This window comes from Eutrigla gurnardus, assembly GCF_963514095.1.
Source record: "Eutrigla gurnardus genome assembly, chromosome: 18".
Taxonomy (NCBI): domain Eukaryota; kingdom Metazoa; phylum Chordata; class Actinopteri; order Perciformes; family Triglidae; genus Eutrigla; species Eutrigla gurnardus.
In genome coordinates, this window is record NC_139929.1 from 13,822,299 (window position 1) to 13,846,381 (window position 24,083).

Below are 24,083 nucleotides of genomic sequence, written 5' to 3' on the forward strand. Positions count from 1 at the left end.
ACTCCATTGCTCTTTTTGTAACAGGGTGAAGAGTTTGTGTCCAGTTAGAGATGTACAATTATTTCGGCCTATTTATAACTGTGTTTTACGTGCCCAACCCTAGTCGTACCTTATCCATAATTGATTCACCAGAGCCAATTTATTTCCCTTTAATCTTAACCAAGCTGTAATTGCAGATTTGAAAAAAAAATGTGTCATGGGATATATGGGGCTCTTGCTGAAAGCCAGCAATCCACATTGAGGACTTTCTGACTAGTTTCATTACTTTCACTACATTTTGCAGTAGTTTAAAGGTGATTAAACCACATTTGACATTATTATAGATGCTGAATATCGCTGGTCATTAAATCTAAGCTGTACGCTATAAAAACTCCCCGTATTGTTGCCAACGTTATTGCTGGGTTTGACAGCGTTTCAGTCTAACGTGTCTGATGTAAGTGTGACTGATGCCAACGCAGAATGATTTGTGACATTGTCCTGTTTTAGTCTAAAAGAGAGTCGCCATGGTGCCCCCCTCCCCCTCCCAGAGCAGAAGGCTCTCATATGCAAATGACTACATGATGACATGTGGAAACTTCACTCTGCAACCAAAAGGAGTTGGCAAACCTACTTTTTCTAGGCAACTTGAGTTAATAAAACTCTATTTCTCATGAGGGAATCGTTGCTGCAGGCTGAGTCCTCGTGCAGCAACAGGTAACTTGTAAAACCACACTTTCAAAGCAGCTTTCCCAACACTCTGCTCAAAGTTTGATCCTCCTCCCAACCAAACCACTCTGCTGCCATCGGCCATGCCAACACAACTCACCAGCAGCTTTTAATATGACCTGTATCACTATGTTACAAATGTGTTTCATTTATTTTGGCCCGCCGTCTGCCGGCTTTCTCAAAGGAGGTCGGGAATTGAGTAAAGAACGCGGAGATAGCAGCCAGACGGCCAGTCGTTGTGCGTTTACTCTTAAATTAGGTTGAAGATTCAATAATGACTTTTAATAGACTTTGCCCCCTCTCGGTAACGGCTGGTTCACATCCAGTCCAGGGCTCTAATAACGTTCACCTCAGACAGCGGAGATAATTAACGTCCAATATTATCCTACATGACAGGCTTAGAGATGACACACACACACACACACACACACACAGAAAGACAGGGAGTGTGAGGGGGAACAAGGAAAACTAAAAGGAATAAAGGAATAAAATGACACAAGGTAAGGGATAAAAAACAGATTGTATGAATCTGAAACATCTAATCGACATTCTGTATGGGTTTTTTTTCTTTTCTTTTTAGATATGTTTAACAAAGCTTTGTTTTTCCGCATCTGTGTGACAGAAAGTTGCACAGCCTTGTTGAAAGCCTTGGTGTATTTCCCAGGATGACTCAAGGTTTAGCTCTTTCCGGACATTTAATGGAGACTTTTGAAAACAAGACAGCATCGATCTTGCTTTAAATGCAGCCTGAATGTTTCCTGATGCTTACAGGTTGAAACGTCCACTGTGAAGGACTCATCTTGTATAGTGTCATTTAACTGAATGGAACAAATTTAATTCAAATGCCGCTGTTGAATTTGAAAATCTCTATAAGAGATGCAGTATTACATGTTACATGATATGGTTTACAACATATAATGTTATGTTAAAGTCATATGAAACTAGATTAGACAAATCACTTTTCCAATTTCACCAGATCATCTCATTGTTCATGCTTTCCCTTCAAGCCGTCCCAACAGATTTCGTTACGCAGCTGTGAGATTTACTTGTGCGTCACCTTCTTTGCACTGTGGATCTATGCTTACACCTCAACTAAAGAAGCCTGACTATTATATACGCCGATTGCATCAAAACATGGACAGGAATAGCATGTTCCCATTTAGTTTGGTCTTCACTTTAATAAAATGCTGACCCATTAGAGGCAGAAATCCTTCCAGATTAACGTGATAAATAAGAGAGCCGCTGCAGCGTGTGTTTGTTTGTGTGTACACTGTTTAGAAGGTCACAATATGAAGATTCTCTCCCCTCCGTGTTCTCCCTCAACAATTTTCCTCTACTTAATTTGTGATGGGATTATCCCGGCAGTCCGAAGGGTTTGGTTGGTCCCACGTTTAATAACCGGAGCCGCCACTTCAGACCAAGCCAGCCATCGATCCAGGCTGGAGAGGGAGCGAGACCATTGGGTTGTGGAGGAGGGGGGGGGGCTAATAAGACGAGGCCCTAATCCAGCCTCTGTAGTGAGGGATTATGGCCAGGGCGCCGGGTCATAGAGATGTACACGCACCTCAATTCACCACAGGGAGAGGTCAGACGCTCCAGGGGCTATTAGTTCGTATTGCTTTGTCCTTTATTTATCTTTCACACTCACCTTGTTTGGGGGAGAAATATATTAGCTTGAATGAATCACCGTGGATAAAATCATTGCTCTATATATTTATATATATATATATATACACACACACACACACACACACACAAAGCACTAAAGTCAATATTAAAGTAATTTAGTTTGAAGAATTTGAAAATCTAAATGGTAATGAAAGTTTAATGGACTACATTCTGGACCTACAGTTTTGGGCTCAGCTACAGATTTCTACTTGTTTCATGGTGAGAGGAACCTGCAACCCAACAGTACAGGCTGTCACGATATAAAATTAAAAACAACTTTTTGACGTATTTTATCCTCACATACACGAAGTGGCCTGCTGTAAAACAAGCAGGAAGACACTTTGACATACGGACAGGAAGAGCTATTGTGATATCGAAAGGAAATTTTGAATAAAAACAAATAAAACGCTTCCAGACAAATTCATCTTCAACTTTCTTTTATATGCTTTTTGTCAATTTTTGGCAAAAACACATTCATTGACATTCAATGAGTGTTGGGTGTGCTCGGCGATGTCATAAAAACCTATTTTTGTGTGAAATACTTCACAAATGAAACACAGTGAGCATTTTCTCACTTAATTAAGATCTTTAGTGTTAAATAGTTCATTAATAATACGCTGTGTTTATAATGAATCCTCATTGAATTTTCACCCAGGCCTAAATGTAGGGAGATGGAGAGGGAATGTTTCACCTATATTACAGTTATTGTCAACACCCCTCTATTGTGACGCTGTTTATTCAGAAACATTCAGAAATGTGATGATTTGAGAAAATATGTGACATTAATGATAACCCAGTAAACGTGCGTTGGTCCAATCAGCAGCAGGGAGAGTTTGTGTTGTTGTAAGAGATAACTGTCAATCAATTATTGGCCTCTTTACTGGCAAAAACAACCAGCGTCAGCATTATGAAAATAAACTCATGAATCAATAAAGCAGCTATAGTGATCTCACTGTAGTGAGGAAGTTCCGGTACTCAGTTCACCATGCAAAAGTTTACTTTAAGTATGACATGGGTTTATATATAGGGAACTTTTTTTAATATTTGCATGGCCTGGAGTTTGAAAATCGAAAGAAACCATCAATGACAGCTCATCAATGCTTAGTTGGTCCAATCAGGAGGGGAGAGGGTTCATGTTGTTGTCCATCTCAATCAAGTGCCTCGTCAGACAAATCATTAGGCAACGGCATCATTTCTCCCTGACAAGATGCTGTTCCTCTTTATGAACGAGGACGTGTTTGAGGACACCCACGTAGACAGCTCTGCTCATTTTGAGCCCTGCGAGGTCTTCTTGACGCCCTTGTGTTGGTGTGCGTGTGGATCTTAATGCTCTTATAATGAACAAGGACATTCCCCTGAGCTGAAGTCAAGTAAGATACTTAACATGCAGGTTTGACGGCTTGTAGAGAGAAGTGATGAAGCTACTGGGATGAATGGAACCATGTCAGCGAGTCCAGAGGAGTACCTTCTGAAGTCTTATTAGCTGCTTGACTGAGATGCATCTACATCAACAACATATGAATAAGAAGTTCTGCACTTTAAGAGAAGTTGCTTGGTGTAAACATGCCCACTGATGAACTCACACCATTAATCTATACTTTTCCCACAGTCATCTCTCTAGCCGGTCATAAAAAACATCCAGCATGTACATTTTACATCTAACTCACTTCACTTTCCTGCTTTTCCCTCTAATAACGCAGCAGAATCAACTTCCAACTTCAGGGTGCTGAGAGAGATGGGGGTCAGCTCTAATGTATTAGCTGTGGAAGTTTTCCAATCTCTGAAATGGCATAAAGTAAAGTGAGACGGTGCTTCCTCTACCTGGAGAGGAAGGAGTGGCCCTTCCTCCTGACTTGCTGCCAAGTCAATGTAATGGAGTTAATGACTCAGCATATTGATAAGGTTATAGAGAGGACATGCTAAGGAGGGACTGTCTATGTGGCTGGGATTCTGCTCTCATATGTCCAAACCTACATTGAACAAATAACCTCACAGTGATAGAATAATGTGCAAAAACCTCACTATTATAAGGGAATATAATAATGTATGGGCTGCACGGTGGTGTAGTGGGTAGCACTGTCGCCTCACAGCGAGAGGGTCCTGGGTTCGATTCCCGGGTCGGCCCGGGTTCCTTCTGTGTGGAGTTTGCATGTTCTCCCCGTGTAAGCGTGGGTTCTCTCCGGGTTCTCCGGCTTCCTCCCACAGTCCAAAGACATGCAGGATGGGGATAGGTTAATTGGTGACTCTAAATTGCCCGTAGGTGTGAATGTGAGCGTGAATGGTTGTCTGTCTCTACATGTCGGCCCTGTGATAGACTGTCGTCCTGTCCAGGGTGTACCCCGCCTTCGCCCAATGTCAGCTGGGATCGGCTCCAGCCCCCCCGCGACCCTAAATACAGGATAAGCGGTAGAAAATGGATGGATGGATGGATGGATAATAATGTATTACTGCTATTATTATTGAGATTTCTGTATTCTGGCATATCTTAAAGTTTGCTGTCCACCTAATGCCAAGAGAGTAGTAAATATATCTGTTGTTAGCCAAAGTGACTTTACATAACAGCACAGAGGAATCGTGGATTATTGTCGTTTTTTATACTTTTTGAATCATAGGCCAGCACTGAAGAAATCAAACCAAGCAAGAGGGAATCTCCCTAATATGAAGAGATATCTACTCTAGAAGAGTTTGGTAATCCTTCCGTCACACACAAAAAAACCTCAGTCATAAAAAATTCAGTGTTCAGTGTGACATGTGTTCTAGACTGGAACACCATTTGCTCCGATATCACCGTTTCCATTTACACCTGCTGTTCCTCCACTAATCACCGTGGTTTGAAACTTCCAAGCCTGGTGTTGTAGCAGGTGTTTGTCATCAGCTGTCAAATGAAAAAAACATCAAACTCACCGGGGCGTGCCCACAAGGGCAACGTACTTGGGAGTTTGATGCAAAAAAAAAAGCAATGCAACATCAATTTGTTTTCCTCTGTGCGTGGATGTGGATTTACCCTCTAATGAGAATATGATAGGAAACAAAGGTATGCTAATACGCTAGAGCAGAACATCTGCAGCGAACGGCACGGACGCTATAATGTATCCAAGGATGGAATTTTCCTGTACAGTGAAATGTGGGTGAGAGGTTGCTGAATAAATAAAGCAGGGTCTTCGCTCCTATTTAAATACAAATATGGGCATACAGTGGGAATATAGGCACTATCAGCGGAGCAGGGATGAAGGCTTTCTGGTGGGTGAACTGAGTATTTTCCTCTTGAGGCCCTCTGGCCCTGGCGTACACTGAGTCCATGCTTTCACATCGAAACTGATTTAAATATAAATGCCAAGCAACCATGGCTTCATGAAATGTCTAAAAGCTGTTTTTCCTGGGCTACTTTGAATTCTTCAAGCCTGGGCCAGTTCAGTGTCTGAATAAATTATGGCACTGAGCCATTTTAACTCTCTTCCCCAACCACTGACTACATATTGATGTCCCTCGTGTGCAGCGAAGGGGATTTCCACTGAATACACCCTGACCTCAATCATTCACCGGGGGACAAAAAATTCAATTTTTGGGGGACAGAAAGAGCTCTGCTGTGGTGGGAAACAGGACTGTAGAGAAGGAGATGAAAAATGTAGAAGACTTAAATAGGACGCTGGTCAGCTGAAGGCCAAACGGGGTCGAGAACATCACTCAGTGTGCTTCTGTGAAGTGTTTAGCAAACTCTAATCTGATGTAACGTCAGAGACGGAGAGGAGACTTTGAATAAACATCAACAGTTGCCCTTTAGCGAGAGCAGGAGATGATATCCAATGGAAGGATGAATGGAAAAGCACTTTAAAGAAAATGGGCATTCATGAATACAAAATCTTGGCTTTGTGTACATTGTGTGTGTGTGTGTGTGTGTGTGTGTGTGTTATATGTCTCTATATGTGCAGACTTGTGTGTGGGGAGGCCTTCAAGTCTTTTTGCAAGTGTGCATCCAAATACATTTTTACATTTTTGTGTCCTTTATTTTTTCGAGCAAATCCTCTTTGGAAGATAAAAGTACATTGTCGTTCCGTCTGACTGATTCAGTGTCTGGCGCCCTCTTATATTTCCATCCTACACCGAAACCTCAAGGACCACATCGGTCAATACACTTGCATTAGCAAACTCTATTAAAATGCTACAAATCTGTATCGGGAAACAAACCAAAAATGTCAATCATCCAGTATCTTTAGGTCGTTAATAAAAAATCAATCTTATATTGCTGCTGTGTCTACTTTCTGTTTACGTGCCAGTGCACTAATCTCTCTCAGCCGGTTCGTGCACAAAAGGACATTTCTGTAGAGGAATCAAAACAAGCCGGGGGTTTGTCCTCCACGCTTGTAGAGGTGAACTTCTTTACACAGCAGCCTCCTGTTGAAACTGGCCAAACATGTCACTTGTCTGGCTCGTAGCCTCCATAGGAAACCGTCTCCACTTCTTTTGACGCTTGATAGAAGTAATACAACTCTGTGCCAGAACTATATATATATATATCATCTGTTGAAAATGAAAGTTTATGGCTAAGCCTCTGTGGTTATAGTGATCTCTTCAATCTTCTGCCATATTTGGCATGGACTTTAAACCTCTGAACCGATCACAGGGGTGATGTGGCAGAACATTTTTGGAAAAAAAATCCATATCACTAACTGATGTTTTCTAACGTTTATTTGGATGATTTTACCATTACATTGGGACGTTACCATGTACCCAGGAAGTTCTCCTCAGTACAGAATAAGTCCCACTCCGTGTATCAGTCACATTAGTTTGGGTTTGGGGTATGATGTCCCATCACTGCCTGAGTCAAACACTACAGCGGGAGAGAGGTGTATTCCCACAGGGTTGCCGAGACAACTGTCCTGTTTTAGAGAAAGACAGAGACTGATTGTTTTCTCCTGACAGAAAGACAATACAGACTATTTACTGGAGAGGATGTCAGACTTCCTGAAGTCCTCTGAGATGAGGCCTCCAGCAGCAGACACATCAACAACAACAACAACAACACAAACGTGTGTGTGTGTGTGTGTGTTTGTGTGTTGCTCTCAGAATGTTCCCCCAGACAATGAAGATCTCAGAGAGGAGGGGAAAAGAGGAGTTCACTTCCCAAATCAAACCTGACTCATCTAGGTCGAGGCTCTACTCACGCTGAGAGCGTGGCGAGCAACACAGCCAGTGTGTTTGTGCGTTTGAACGTGCACACAAACCAATGAGACAAACACGAGCACACGAGCGTGGTAATGCCCTGTGGACGTGCTTCCAAAGACTCTAATTCTTCTGGGCTGTTGAACAATTAATAAACATTCAGGGTCAGGTGTTCATCCTTGACCTGCGGGCCAGGGAACTTCATCTCCCAGCTCTCACTGCTGGTTCAATATCCTGCTGTTTATACGTGAAGATTCTTCCTTTTTTTCAATTAACTGTCAATAAATTCTGTTTAATTTCTGAGTGCCATATCAAGTCCTTGAAAATAAAACAGTCCAATAAAAATCTTATTTAAAAATGGGAAGCCCCATAACAATGCTCCAATTCTATCCCGACTTAAACCAGACTCAAGGAGACTCCCCTCCACACCGGGGCCCCAAGGGAGATGCTAATCAGCAAAGCAAACATCCCTCAGAGGGCCCAGAAACAGGTCCGCTGCAGCACCTTCCGTGTAAACAATATTTTGTGTGTTTCTCCATTAAGGCCCGTCCAGAGGTACAGGCTCCCTGAGAAAAGGGGCCATAAATCTCACTCAACCTGATATGTGGCCAAGTCGCTCATGATTAAAAACACCGCTCTGAAAATGTCACGAGCCGGGGGTGGGAGAAGCCAGAGGCACGGCGACCAGGCTAGATACATCTTAGGTCGCAGTTGTGTTGGTTAAACAAAATTTGAATTCCACAGTAAATATCAAAAACCTGACACTGCTGAGATAAATTAAGACTTTCGGCATGGGAGATTAGTTTAGTCAACTTCAGGGGCGTAAGTCTATAACGGCTACAATGAAACCTGCCTCCCTGCTTTAAGACGCTGCTCAGCCACCCTGAGCAATTTCATTTATGTGGCTTCCTTTGGTGCTCCTGAGTGCCCCATTGTATTTTCAGGAGCTCCACATTAAATGAGGAAAACAAACCTATGCTTACCCTTCTTTCAGTTATGTAGAGCTGTGATCTGTGTGAGTGTTTGAAGCATGCATTAAAAGGTACTCCACAGAGGTAGCATTGTCAGACTGTTTAAAATAAAAGGTTTCATCCATCAGGTGTTTGTTTTTATTCCTCACAATCTTCTTCCTTGTCAAAACCTGCTGCTTATATTATCTACAATTTAACTCAACGTGCAAAAGGTCTGGTTGGGTAGTCGGTGTGTTATAGTGGCTAAATAATCTCTAACTCACTGCCTTCTTCTCAACACACAGATTTTTGTATTTTTCAAGCATGTTGTCTTTCCAAAGCGATGCCGACTCGAGTGACATCACATGAGGTAACATATCCGATTTCACCCAAAGGGCTTTCTACATCTTATTTTCTTACATATGCAGCCCCACTCCCCTGCAATCAGACCCTGACGTGTATAAACACTATATTTGAGATTGTAGTATAAATGTGAGAACATGCAGCGAGCCGACATAATCTCACATTACAGGTGCAATATATAGCATGCAAACACCAATTTATAATAATTACAGCAATTAGGAGACATTATTACAACAGTGACATGGATACAAGGTTGTCACTGAGGAGACTCACAGCTTATACCAGCCTCTGCACTAGATTCTCCACACTGGGAAGCTGCTGGATCACTTTATAGGAGACTTTCTTCCGCGTCTAGCCTAAACAACAACTTAAATTGTCACAGATTTAATTGTCACGGCTGACGTGTGACTGGAAACTGGAGGCTGATGAGTGAGCGCATGAATTCCAGTTTCTGGCAGGTCAGACAGCATCTGACGCATGGAACTCATTCGCCTGCACTTTCCAGACAAACACGTACACAAAATCCATATCGCAAACATTTCAGCCACCAGAATAACTTCTTCCTCCGCTCTGAACAACAACAACAAAAAAACTTCCCCACTTCAGCTGCTCTTTTCAGCAAACATGACAAATGCAAAACTTTCGGCTGCAACTCCCCGACTTTTTCAGGACCTTGATGATTTATTGGGTGAAAGAGAGGGTTGTTTGGTGTGCGAGATGAGAGGAGTGCTGCGGGAGGAGTGATATGGGCGCTGGTGTGAGGCCCGCGTCGTTCAGCGGACTCACACATTTCTGGTTAAAAGCCGCCTGCTGGGAGCCGCCTCGCAGCACATATGCTAATCATGAAACAGCTCACACACATCCATCTATTTCTGCTCAGATACAGTACACACACATACACAGCGAGTATGAGGTCAGAGTGGTTTACATGCAACAAGTCAAAGTATATCAGTGGGGCGTTCTTTCCACAACGCAGAGCAGAGCGACAAAGGGAAAAAAAAAAAAAAACAGATGCCCGGCGCTGCTCGGCACCATCGGAAGAACTTTTATTCAGGCTGTTTCAGAAAAAGTGGATCCAGGATGTGAAGAAACAGATGGTATTGTGATGTGCAGACTCCCGCTCTGATCAGTCACGCAGCATTATGAAAGCACATGAGGTTTTCATTGAGATTTGAGGCAGGGGATGATGAGGCGGATGCAGGGGTTTCAAAAATCTAACTTTTCCTTGGTATGTAAAGCACTCTTGATAGGCATAACATGGTAATTGGGCAATGAGGTGGCATAGGTCTTACTGATGCTGATAATTATTGCATGTATAATGGGTTAATGGGAGAAAATGGTGGTTTTGAGGGAACTGTATGAAAGTCACAGGGTGGAAAAAGAGGTTAAAGGTGCTACTGTATGTGCTACATTAAACATAAGCAAACATGAAAGCAGGGACTCCATGCTGCTTGTTCATCATATACCTCTATTGGATTGTGTCATGGCAACAAAAAGAGATTGCTTCACATGTCAAAAGAGGAAACAGGTGATGGTCTGTCAGTTCAAACCCCAATCTCTCTCTCGCAGTTAAGGATGGAAGCAGTGAAAGGTGCCAACCGAGGTCAAAAGGTGCACAGAATGATGAAATGTCCAAGTAACTTTTCACCAATTGCAACACTATTTGAAGTACTGAAGCTCCCATCATGTGCTGAAAAGCATGCACTTTTTTTTTTTGTCAAAGTTCCGTTTTTTTGCAAATGTCTGGATGCAGACATATTTCTATTTTTAAAAAGGAGTTACGAGGCCCTGTCAAATCGTGCCGTCACGCGGAAGTTTGCTAACTTTTTTCATTTCTTGACACATTTAGTTTGGACTTTTTTTTATCTACCTTGAAGCACCGACCATAACACCGCAGCCCAAGTGTGTCTCAGTTCAAAGTGTCACACCCAAAGATTTAAACTCTTATGTAAGCTGACAAGAAAAACTTTTTTAAGTGGGTGTTCAATCAGAGTAACTGTGTTTTTCTTCCTGTCTGCTATCAGGAGTTACCAAGGAAGGAAAGAAGAAAATGTTGGTAAAAGAATCAACCCTGTCTCCTAGAAGTTCTGTTTACATAATACTTAATTGTTTTCCCAATTGCATTGGGGTGTAATTGGTGCTTGGATTATTTTCACAGCAGGCAATGTGTTTTTCTGAGTGAATGAAGTTGTGCTGCACCAAAGTCATGGAGGTGGGGTGCTACAGGCTTTATATCCCAAGTACCGTCCATGATGTGGTTGGGAAAGAAAAGCACTTTGGCTATGGTGAGTCAAATATTTTGATTTGGATTAAATGTTAACTAATACATCATGTCTCATGCATTTGGACTTTTTTCTGCACTACAACGATACCATGAACTTCCCCCAGCCTTAAACAAGTTCAGCATAATTAACGGCAAGAGCGTTTAATTATGCTGTCGTTGTGACAAGTGGATATTGTACACTGTAAATATTCTGGAGGAAAACAAATAAAAATGTGTTGTCAGTGTGTTAATGTTTAAAATTATACATTAAGTTTTAGCAACTTCTCAGATATGTTAATTAACAAGATGTCCTCATTGCGTGGATGAAAAGAGTAATCCAAGCAGCATGACGTTTCCTCCAGAATGGAACAGAAATAAGTGAACAGAACTGAGAGAGATCTTTGATTCCTGTATTCTAGTACAGTGTGGAGCTGTGAGATGTCATAATATTCAGCCCCCCCATCCAGTTAGCATGTAACAAATTCAGATCAAACATGTTATCATTTTGTCTAACAGGTTTATCACGTCTTAAAGTATTGGAAGTGATGGGAAATGGCTACACTGAGATCAGTTCCATGGTACAAAGAGCAGGGTACACAAGGTTTAAAGTAAAATAATGCAAATGGTGTCTGAATCAATGACTCAAGAGGTACAGTCTCCATTTGAAGCGTGGATGATGTCATCAATCTGCCCTATTGTGAGGGGGGATCCAGATCTAAGCTGAGGACTTCTTGGTCGACAGTCAAATGCTCTACAGCTGAGCTATACTTCCTGACAATATTACCCAGACTCACCAGGGAGACACGCTAAGTACGCTAGATGTGGGTTTGATCTCTCCTACTTGACTAAATTGCACATGACAAAGACAATTTGGGCCAGCAGGCTTTAGGAAGTGGCAAGGAAATTCAACCGCTCTTGTCAACCTGCATCGGCTCTTCCAGAATAATAAAAGGAGAAACCAAACCAGCTCCAGGGTGTTTTCCTGTGTCTGACTGTGTCTCAGTGTAGAAAGTCGAAAATGAAAGACTTTCCTCAAGCAGATTAACAAAGTGTGATAACCGTTAATAACAATGTGATGCCATGACAAAAACAAAAAGTCTGCAACGGATCAGAGAAAATGCAAGAAAGACTTATCACACGAGACCTAATTATTAGGGTGTTTGCCGCAGTGGTGGATTTAGTCATTTCTTTTATATTTTCATTCATGTGTTTCTGCTGATTCCTCAAGGCTAATGAAAGCATCTCAACACATTAATAAATTACAGTTCAAACCTATGCCAAAAAGGATAAGGAGCAGATTTCCCCTCATATCCAGACATTCCAGACCCAACATGTGGTTTCTAAACATGTGCTTGGGTAGCATAAAGGGAGTCTGCCGAGGAGTCGCTGCAGACTGTCACATTAATTTGCCCTTAATCTTCAAATGGCTGACAGAAACCATTCCACAAGAAGAAAAAAAAAGCATAAATCAAGCTAGAGTATGCTAAAATGTTTTGCTTTGATCAGAGCTGTGATTGTGAGCCAAAGTAAGTACTCTGAGAATGATGGTGTTTGCAGGAAATTGGGAATGTGGTAAGGGAGTGTTCTGGGATTTCTACTGAGCTTTGGGTCTGATTGTATCGTTTGGATCTGATGAAAAAACAGGAAGAAGGAGAGAGGCGGGGGGATGAGAGACAAACGATCATTATGTGGAGTGTGCGGCAAAGAGAATCCTGTTTTGTTATTTTAATGAGCACAGCCATGCAGAGAGATCGAGTCATTTGTTGCCTGTATATCCGTACCTAGAAACTGAGTTTTCCTGGGATCATTTGAGGAAGAGACTGAGTTGTGATGAAGGACTGTTTCCAAGCATAATGTGAACATGTGTGTGGAGAACACATACACCTTTAATAATGAAAACAATTAACATTTACGATGATTCCCCCGTATTGTTTACATCCATGCATCCGTGTGTGTGAATAAATCCGTCTGCCTGCGTTAGCCGACCACATGTGGCTGCCAGCATGTGTGTGTGTGTGCTTCCCTCACATGGGCTTAGAAGCAGACAAACTTCACAGGTGACCTCTCCGTGGAAGACAATGAAACAGATCGGGCACAAGAGCAAGAGAGGGTGGAGGCCGCTTACAAAGGGACTAATGAAGAGGGTGGAGGAGTGGTGGGCTTGTTTGCGGGTCCACTGGGATGAAGAGCCCGGACACAAAGAGATGCTAAACACTTCCAACCCTTTGAGGACGGAGACCAGGAGGCATTGCCCTTGGCCAATCTGACCCTCCTCTGACTTGTCAAACACCATGTAAACAGAAGACCCAGGTTCTCACCAACCAGTGAGTTAAAGGACGGACAGGTTTAAGTTTACTTCTTTTTTCTTTGTTCTTTTGCTTCAGCATTGCTGTACATTCATAGTATATTTCCAGTACATTCATGAGTAATCATGCTAATTATACTGAGGTATAATCATTATACATGTTTCAGTGATGAGTACTTATAAGGGGAGATATTGATGTGGAGTGATCTCCAGGTCATTTTGAAAGTAAAATAATTGCACTTTACAAAAAATGGTTTTGGATAAAGAGCTTTGCCAATAACATGCTAAAATTAGCTGAAACTAGCTAGTTCCAAGTTGCTACAAGTTTCTGTTTGTTGTTGCTCAAAAAGCAGGCAGAATAATTTGGAAGCTGAAAAAGGAAAGACATATAAGACCAGTGTAATGATTATGTTTCTGTTGAATTTACAAAGCAACTTCAATAAGGAGGGATTAACAACTCCTATTGTTATTTTATAAAATTACTTTGTTCATAGATGACACAAAGGATGACTATTTTTAAATTATTTTAAAAAGATTAAAAGATTCTGTGAGCATCTACTCTTTCTATGTCTCTGACATAAAAAAAAATCATGACAAAGTAAAGTTTATATGATGATGTCAACTTTGCAATCCCATTTCCCGCTAACACTTCCTGTCTCTGCAAAGTCTCATCCCCAGGATTATCACTCAAAGTGGTGCCATTGTGGACGGGATTTATGTTAACACTATAAATATGTTAGCATCTACAAAGTGAATGAACAAGCCCGTCCATTAAGAGTTCTCTGAGGAATCGGAAGAGGACGAGGATGCCAGATAGTGACAGGCAGACACATAATTCTGCGAAATGTCCTTCTGCTGAGTGTCTGAAATGACACAAAGTCAGTCAGCACAAATAAACTCTGGCTCCCTTCTCATGCTCCCTGTCACGGGGTTACGGCCAGCCGCCATTTGTGTCTATTTCTGCATGTCAGAAAGTGTAAATGACTTCGCTTCCCAATAGAGACCTCACCGCCACAGAGTGACCTGCAGGATTGATCTCAGCGCAGCTCAGGAAGTAATAAAGCAGTCAACAAACTCTCTCTCTCACACACACACACACACATACACACACACACACACAACTCTAGGTGATTCAGCTGTCTATGGCTTTACAGAGATCCTGGCGAGAAGTAATAATAGGAAAAGTACTGGTAGCACATTCCCAGCGGTGCTGAGTGGAGACTCATACCACTCCAAGCACTTTGCACTTCATTACCAAAACACTGTCTTCACCATTTAACAGTACCATCCATGCAATAATTAGCTATAATAAGCCCTGGATGCTATTACGATAGAATGATTGTTTTTATGACTTATATTCCCAGTGACTGAGAAGCGAACCCCCCACTCCACCTCCACCCTGGGCACTCCCTCTCCCCCCCTCTACAAGCGTGAGTATGATTAAGAGTTGACATAACTAATAGCCTCTCCACTAACTCAGGTAGAGGAAGGCTGTTCAGAGTCTCACGAGGGGCTGGTGGGTTTAAAAGTGCTTTCAGCTTTGCTAATGATGAGCCTGCCATCCCAGCATCCTCACTGCTGAGTGTGTACTCAGTTCGGAAGCTACTCCGAGAGGTGTGATGCACAGTTGGAGTGGATGTGGATCCTTGCTGAAGAAGAGTTAAGTAGACGCAGGAGGGGCCACCATGACATAAACACGTCCATCCTCATCACTGGCGAAACATTCTTTGCAAAGACATTTGTGAAGCCTCCTGATAGGATTGGAACAGTGCTTTTCTTACATAACCATGCATTAACACAGCGGGATGCATCAGTGGAAGTCAAAAATGTAAATCTGGGCTTTTTAATTTTGAGTCAGAGCTAAATAAATATTTGGTTCTTATTGTATTGTTCTTATAGTTCTTATTGTACTTATTGTGAGTCTGCTAAATGCCCTAAATATAAATGTAAATGTAGTTCTCTCTAGGAAAAGCCCATCCTGACGATGGTTGGCGTCACGGTACTGCAGAGGTGAAAAGAGAAACAGGGTGTCCTTAAAAAAGCCGATGCCATCACCTATACCCGGAGCCAAGTATTAAAGAGAGACTGAAAAAGAAACAAAGAGAAAAAAATATAAGCTCACAAGTTGAGAAATGATGGCGTTTCTCTCGGCAATTCCATTGCCTGTAATGATAAAAACTCTTCCTCCCATCCGTCCTGCTCTGCCCTTTTGTTTCTGTAGACATCAGTTTTACAAGAGGTAGGTGGTGGGGAAGGGTGTCAGTACTTCACTGCTAATTTTGTTGTTGTGTTGCAACACTGTGTAACCCATTAGCCTTCTGGATAATCACCCCACAAAAAAGTTCAAGGACCATGCGGGGTACTACAATACTGTGGCAATTAGACACAAAGATAAAAAACAAATAAAGCTGCATTTCTTTGAAAACAGCTAAATCCGTCACCAGCAGCTACACACCAATGTAATGCTGGGCCTTCTCGCTTCCACTGTAAATTGGGGCTCATGTTCTTATAACCAAGTTATAACATTTGCCAAGATTCTCAGAACTTTACGAAAAAGTCAAAGGCACGAGAAGGAGACACACAGCCGACATGACATGAGCTAACCATCAGACAGGAGCAATCAGTAGATGCACGCTGCCATCGTTATCAACTCTGTGATTCCTCGGATATCGAAGCCCTGAGATCGCACTGCGTCACCTGCTCACTGCTGAAGTGAGAGATTGAAGAGGTAGTTCTGTTCCAGTGAGAGTTAGGGAGAGAGGGAGAGGACAGATGAGAATGATAAGTATCAGCAGCTGCTATCGGACTTCGCTGCATGTGGTTCCAAACCTAAAACCTGGTACTTTATCTATAATTGACAATCACAGCCTTTGGAAGTCACCCAAACCCAGTGGGAGAGTCCACTAGGGGGAGGGGGGTCCACTTTTTAAGCCTTAAATCTGAGATGGAGATCTTTAAAATAAGATGCTGAAATAATGCGTATATAGACATTAGACATTAGTTGCTCTGTATAAGAGAAGTTATGTCTTGATTGGGCAGCTTGGTATTATGACTCTTGGTGTGGCGACCATGCTAGCCTACATGTCACTGTCTACAGTACGGGTTGTCAGTGCGTCACTGTGCCTCTCCTCTTCTGGAGTGACTTTTATATGGCCTTGGCTGGCGGCAGGGAGCCTCCTCAGTGACACACCACTAAGCCAAATTGATTAGATGAAGGCCCTCCTCTTTGAAGGTGTCCCCCCTCCATCCCCCCACAGGCAATCTCTCTAATGGCCTCCCAGCAACCCCGTCACCACACAGCTTCAAGGACCAAGGGAGTGGAGATTCAAGGACCACAGGCCATGGTCAGTGGAGGAATGGACAATTCACCACATTGGTCTTCTTCAAGGACACGGAAGCCAGACGAATTATCTGTAGATATGTAGATGTTTTAAGTGTAGGGGGTCATTTATGGAAGTATTGTTGTAAATAGTGTGATCTTCAGTTAAGCGTTTTAACCCCACGCCACATCAATGTCAGCGACAGACATGTAAACTCATCATGGGTGAGAAAGCTGGTAAATCTAACCCTTCCAGCTCTGGTGTTACTTTGGTACCAGCCAGTGTGACTGACTCGCACACCAATGGGTATGTGCTGGAAACAATGTACCAAAAGAGCATCTCTTGTTTTCTGATTGTGAATCCAAAGCATTTGCCACCAATTAAAACCTAAATTAAACCCCAAACAGTGAAAGAACAATCACGTCCATGTAGTAATCTCTGAAAGTTAAGTTCAACGAAGACAAACAAGAGAGGCAAAGACACAATGCTTCTGTGATCTAATGAATACCCTTTTCACAGCTAGAAATGGCATTAAAAGCCAACAGCCAAGGTTCAATGCTTCAGAGAGCATGACACGTTCCACACTTACTTATCACCTTTTGAAAACGTCAATCCGACATTCACACCCACTTCCTGCTCTGATTTGCCAGCTGTGTGGAGGTGAGAAAGGAGCCATGGATTGGATTTGTTCCTTTTTATGCAAACAATGAAGATATAAATGGCATGGAATAGAAATTAGAATAACCAGGATTTGTTGCAGCTTCCCTGCTCCCAGGAGCCGACACCCGTCCCTGAGAGAGACACTTTAAACACTTTAAACAACCTGCCTGCCAGTTATATTAAGTCAGCCCTGGTTTGAATTTAAGGACCTCTGTAAAACCCTTTGAGCAATGAGAATATTCACTCACAAAGCTACGAGCAACATTAAGATCCATTGTTAATTTAAAGTTTCAGAAATGTTCTCCTCAGAAAAAAAATTGTAATTTAGTGTCGAGCAGAGGCAGAGGCAGCTCCGGTGCCATATAATTACGGGAAAATTACATTCATTATTGTAATTTACATCTCATCTCCAATCCAATTATTAGCAGTTTGACCTGAACGGTACCCGTTAGCATGGAAATCTAAAATGGGCTCTCAAGACGGAGGCAAGGGAGGGGGGTGGAGGACAGGAAGAAGGCGCGGGGGGAGAGCTTGGGACTGTGGGAGTTGTAGGAGGGGAAAAACAATCAATACGCCACGAAAAGATGATGATTTTAAATAGCCATAATTCTCTGCCTCAGAGCACAGCTGCCAAGGGCGCCGCTGCAACACTTTGATGTCTGATATGCAATATTGCTGCCAGTAATTTGCTCATCTGCATCTCTAGAGGGGACACGGGCCTGTCTTGTTCATCAGGCCGAGTATGTTGCCAGTCTGTCTGTCCGGCTGTCTCACAATCTCTTAAATTGATATTCCCTACGCACATGGACAACTTCTGAGGTACTTTTGATGTGGAGTGGAATTAGGGACTTGTAAATGGGACAGAGACAGCGATCCTTATTAGGGTTAGTCTGCAAGGACATCATACACCCTGTAAACAATGCAGCCTCACTTGTATCTCGTTGGATACGCTGCACTTATGTAAACTACCACATAACAAAACACATCAGTACCTGCCTGACTGCCTGATCAGCTGTAGGTCCAGACCCCGCTCTCCCTTTCCCGACTATTTTCTTCACTGTTATTATCTCTGAAAAATTGCGATAGACATACCCATCACCATGAGAGATGCTGTGTAGGAAGCAATCTGTTCTTCTGTTTTGCTGCAATCTCGTCATTATATTTCTTGAATGCAATACGTACAATCTGCAGGGCATTCAGGGGACAGGATGACAGTGTGTGTGTGTGTGTGTGTGTGTGTGTGTGTGTGTGTGTGTGTGTGTGGGTAAGACAGAGCTTTCATAAACTCCATTGTGGTCCCAATCTAAATATCAATTATATGTAACTATAATATATAATAACAATAATTTCACTTTTAATTCATTACGTGAATCATTCATAATTGTGTTAAATTTGATGACGTTATTTACTTGAATTGTCTGATCGGTACATTCATCTATAGCTGATTGATTCATGCATACTTTTATTTTAGTTTGCTTCACATTATGTGATTTTGAACTGACCACAAAAAAGCAGAATGTAGCTACAGTTTAGCAAGACTAAACACTGGGAAGATATACTCATCTTATAATTTGATGCTATAGCGATACAACTTTGATTAATTGCTATTCTACAAATATTACATTTATTGTGATTTTATTGAAATTACAAATAAATAGTCATTGTCAGGATTTATTTATTCCAACAACCCAAAAATGAAAGAATAAAGACATTTCATCTCAAAGGTCTCTTTTGCTAAACATAATCCATTTCATCTTATTTCCATATATGTATTTGTATAAACCCTACTGTAAAACCAGAATTTGGAATCTGGACATACAGGCACATATGTTCTCTCCTTGACAACTCAACGCCATTCTCTTTATACATACGCTCTCTCGTTTGAATACATTTAACATTAATGTCAGTATATGGGTCCACTCCAGTTGGAACGTCAGCTGATCTGACCATAAGGGTGCAATGATGGCTAGCTTGACCACGCTTTACCATAATTATGTGAATCATTTCACAGGACACTTTAACAGCCTTCCAACACAACCGTAAATCAATTTCATTGTTTTCCAATGGATGGTGTTGAAGTCTTCCTCCCATCACAGCGAGGAAGCATTTTCATCTGTATGAGCGATGAAAGTCAACATCATATCTTTTTCATTTTGGATGGGCCAAGGTCGTTTTGGATTATTTAAATTAAAAAAAGGTAATACATAATGCCTACCTTTGACTGTCTCTCTAAAACAGAAATGACTGTGACTGAAGGTGACTACATAATGAAACATAGTTTCATGTTTACTTTGTGTTGTGGATCGTGTCGAACACTTACAACACTGAACACTCTAGAAATAGCATGTTGTTTGGATGGATTATTATTTGTTAACTGTCAAATGAAACCAGAAAGAGAGAGAGGGAGAGAGAGATCAACTGTTGATGAGTGACGAGTGAGCCAGACTGATTTTAACAAGAGACACTCTGCTCCGTCAATAACAAGCCATTAATACACACATTCTACACAGCTGGAGACTAACATCTTAAAGCAGACAGAGGGCTGGAAGAAAGCCTGAATATAAACAAATCCTTTAAATGCAGGTGACATGTCTCATACACACATTTACTTTTTTTTCTTAGACTTTTAGTTTTCTTTTCTCAATAAAATACTATCAAAATCCAACTTCCATTCATACCGTTACACCATGTCGATGGCCTGTTGTGATTGGCCCACATGATTGTAGTGTACTAAATGTAATGTCATGAGTATTTTTACTTATGTGTCCTTATTGTGCCTTTAAATAGTAATATTAATGAATGAATGAATATAAAACTAAATAGTTTCTCCCAGTCAGATGGGCCAATGCACAAGTGGGCGGGGCCTCATGGGCCTGGACCAACACCGCTCCGAGCCAAAGTCCGACAGATTCAAGCAAACCTGCCTCTCACACTGGACAACAGGTTCACTTTCCGATCGCTCCATTCTCTGGAACAATTCCCATGAATCTCCACAGAAACCGGCCAGCTGAGAGAAGCCAGAGCAGGGGAGTAAAGTCTACCGTGCGTTCATGTGTGTGTGTGTGTGTGTGTGTGTGTGTGTGTGTGTGTGTGTGTGTGTGTGTGTGTTTGTGTGTGTGTGTGTGAGTCCACGGCCGTATGAGAGTTCTGGTTTGAATATCTGAGATGCCCTTTGAAGTTTGAGACAGCTCTGCACCAGCTCACTGGTTCCACTTCATGGGACGTGAGGACGTGGACATGAGCAAGTCTGAGTCACTGACTCTCTGGCTGCGTGTGTCATGTGTGTGTGTGTGTGTGCATTTCCACGTTGCTCTGGCATGTGTGCTCTTACTCATGCATGACTGATTATCCAACTGTCTCTCAATTCCTCCCGTTGTCTGGCTTTCTACCCGTTTGTCTAAGTGAGTACGTAAGACAGACACTCGCCCGCCAGTTTCCTGAAGAGTCTAATTTACTTATTTGCATTTTGTCAGGTTGTCCAGCTACAAGCTAACCTTAAAGTACCATGACTCACACATGTATTAGTAGAATATAACCCCTGCATTCTGACAGCCTGGGAGATTCAAAAGAGTCATAGAACTTCACCTATGCCTCGTCAAACTGTATGACCTGATTTAGCTTCTCTGATCTTCGCTTCGTTAGCATGAAAAGAAAGAAAAAGCTGAACAAATGCATCTTTCTGGAGTGATGTTTAGCTTTTAGACGTCAGCGTTCACCTCCCTGATCTTTTAAGCTTTCTACTTTCAACACCTACTGGAGGCATAAATCACCTGATCGTTCTTTAAAAAGCACAGCACATGCCATTCTGCTTCTTCTATAATAACTGTACTTCTCAACAATGTACAATGCTTTTGGCTGGAAGGCAGAAAAATAAACTTCAAGCTCCCTGAGATTCTACTGAAGTAAGTTACAAGATTTGTTTTTTCTTTCTTTAAGTTTTTCACATCTGTGAACCAATTGAGAATACTTCTTCATGGATTGTGTGATGTGTACTACTAACAGTTTCTAATACAACATGTAATGATTGTTTTCAGTCCCAGTACTGAACTATCAATGTAATTTCAGGATAACATTTTCATTGGACTCACTGGATCGCAGCTCAGACGGGGTGACCTCGATCTCGCTGCTGGTCTGGTAGGGCTGAAAGGCCGATGCTGAACCCATGTCATTGTTGCAGGGTTCAGGACTCTGCGTACCGGTGGAGCTGGCACTGGTACCGTCGCCCCCATTGTGAGGATCCTGCTCTTCATATACTGCTACCAGCTGCAGAGAGAGGAGGGGTTTGTGTATTAGTGTTTTGGAGGATACAGAGAGACAGAAATGCGACCAGCGTATGCAGTAAATATGGGTTTGGATGTCAGCTATGTGTCAATACAAGAACGGGTGTGTTTTGTAACATCCCACTCAGGTAATCTGCCTCAGCCCAAATCACAATCATGTTGTACGTCTCGCAGCAACTCTCTCTCTGCTGTCTAATCATACAACATCTGCAGGTTTGGCTCCCACAGCGAGCAGCTGCTCCATTCCCACAAAGGTGATACGTTGCCACGTTTCCCAGTCCAGATAGGGAGATCAGCCTTGATTATGTTGTAAAAGAAACAATGGACTCTATTTTGTCTTAAAAAAATGTGATTGACCAATACTGATTGACAGGTCTAGGCTTATTACTGAAGGTGTGTTCACATCAAACGTGAAGCAAATTTTCGTTGGCACTATTGCATACAAAGACAATGCAAAGATGTGAGTAGGAGCGAAATTTGTGTTATTTGATTGTTATATTAGTTTGTGTGCCTGTCGAATTTGAGATTTTCCTCCATATTGTAGAGGTCTGTGGTCTCATGCTCTGATAGAAGCTCACATTAGTACACAAAACACCAGAGGCTGTTTATGGTATAAACAACAAGGTCGCTGCTGTTTAGATGATGTCATTTTAAGTGTTGTTGGAGCAGCTAAGTTATTTGCTTATCGGCTTGCAGACAGACCTTCAAAACTATGACTTTGGACAATTTGTCAGCATTATGTAGTTATTTCATCATAATGTGTATCCGTTTATTGCAATTCAATCAAAACAAATCGTTTTTGGGTTTCGTACCGTTGTAGTAAACCAGCCGATGTGTAGCTTGCTATTCACAATGAATACAGCTCAGTGAAACCGAGCACCTCTGGGTGATGATATGAAACTTCCACATGTTCAAAGCAGCAATAGTGGTTATTTCAATCATGACTGATGATCAACCTTGGGTTAAAGTGGACGTTTGCCCAAGTCATTTCTGAGATATCGCTTTGACAAGAATGGGATGGACATTATCATTTAATCAGCTGATCATTGAGTCCAAGTAGACTGTTATGCCAAATTAAAAGAAATCCCCTCAAGTGGTTTTCATTGCTGGTCTTACCTGTTAATAAACCTCTCAGAGAACCTATTTATCCGATCCAGACCGAGCAATCATACAGCATGCCATTCAGAACAATAGTATGTTTATTTCAGACTTGAGCTGAGTAGTGCTTCGTGTCTTTGTGCTACCTGCAAATCCGGGTAATGGAAGGCCATGGATGCGGAGAGAGCAACCAACAAAGAAAGCACGAGTTGCTGTCGGGAGCAAATAGCTTTCATGTATCCCGCATCGAATTTGTGTGAAGGTAAAAATAGCACAAGTGTTTTTCCATGTATTTGCTGTTTGTCATCACCCCTACGCAGGGAAATCTGCATATAAACAAGTTTAGAAGCCCCTGCTCTTCGTTTTGATTCGATTCATATGCAGAAGATGATGCTTATGTGTGTACGTGTTTGCGTATCTGCATCTGAATTTATGCCTTTTCCGTGAGTAAGCCCATGTGGTTTACTGCTGCCGTAATTCACGGCGACATGTCTCACGCTGGCTTTGCACAATTAAAGCAGACTGCATTTTCTTCCCTAAGATGTTTCTTGGTATCCCGATGCCGTCTCTGAGGCGTACTTTATCATTGAAGGCTTCACCCATTTCACTCTAATCACGTTTCATTCCCATCTTCAAATTACATTCCTCAGGTTGTAAGGGTTTGTCGCACATTTGCTCAGTACACCAGAGAGGCAATCAGGGAGGGAAGAGACTCAGTGCTACAAAATAAGAAGACCTTAATATTAGGAATCTGGAAATCTGAGGAGGTAATTTGCTGAAGGTTTGCTTGTTGGCAAATGTGCAAATGCTCGAGTTAAGTCGTGAAAGGACTCTTTGCCGTCTGCTTAAGTTAGGTAATCTGCCTTATTTGCATACATTTTACCTCGATATGGTTTCTTTACCAGATGTGAGGATGTATTTCAGCTGGTGTTTTGACGAATTAAGTGAAGTTTTGGCTGAAAGTCTTTGTGATAACGATGAAAGGAAGAAAAAGCTGTGAACTCTGGACTGAAGGGTTGTCCTCAGAGATAGTTACGCTGCCCGGCTGCATGTGCGAGCCAATGAATCATTAGCGACAAAGTAATCAGGCCTCCCATTCATATGTTGCTGGGAGTTTTTAGCAACCTGACAAGCCCTCCCTCTCTGCCAGCTGCCCATTTAGAGGAGCGATAAATGCGGTTGTTGGTGTCGCGGCGGAGCGTGATTCATTTTTAAATACGTTCCAAATCCCCCTAATTAGGTCCACTTCGCCATGCCTTGCATCCTTTCACCAGACACTCCAAAGCACCCTGAGTGTCTGACATGTACAGC

General features: G+C 42.1%; 1 protein-coding gene across 6 annotated transcripts in view; it reads right to left on the reverse strand.

Moving 5' to 3' along the window:
• LOC311029107 (partitioning defective 3 homolog) overlaps window positions 1-24,083 on the reverse strand; it is a 316,803-nt gene that overhangs the window by 192,783 nt on the left and 99,937 nt on the right. For all 6 annotated transcript variants that reach the window (XM_084034041.1, XM_084034046.1, XM_084034045.1 and 3 more), the window contains exon 3: window positions 21,483-21,657. In XM_084034041.1, the coding sequence (XP_083890167.1) occupies window positions 21,483-21,657 (175 nt within the window). The remainder of the gene's footprint in view (window positions 1-21,482; window positions 21,658-24,083) is intronic.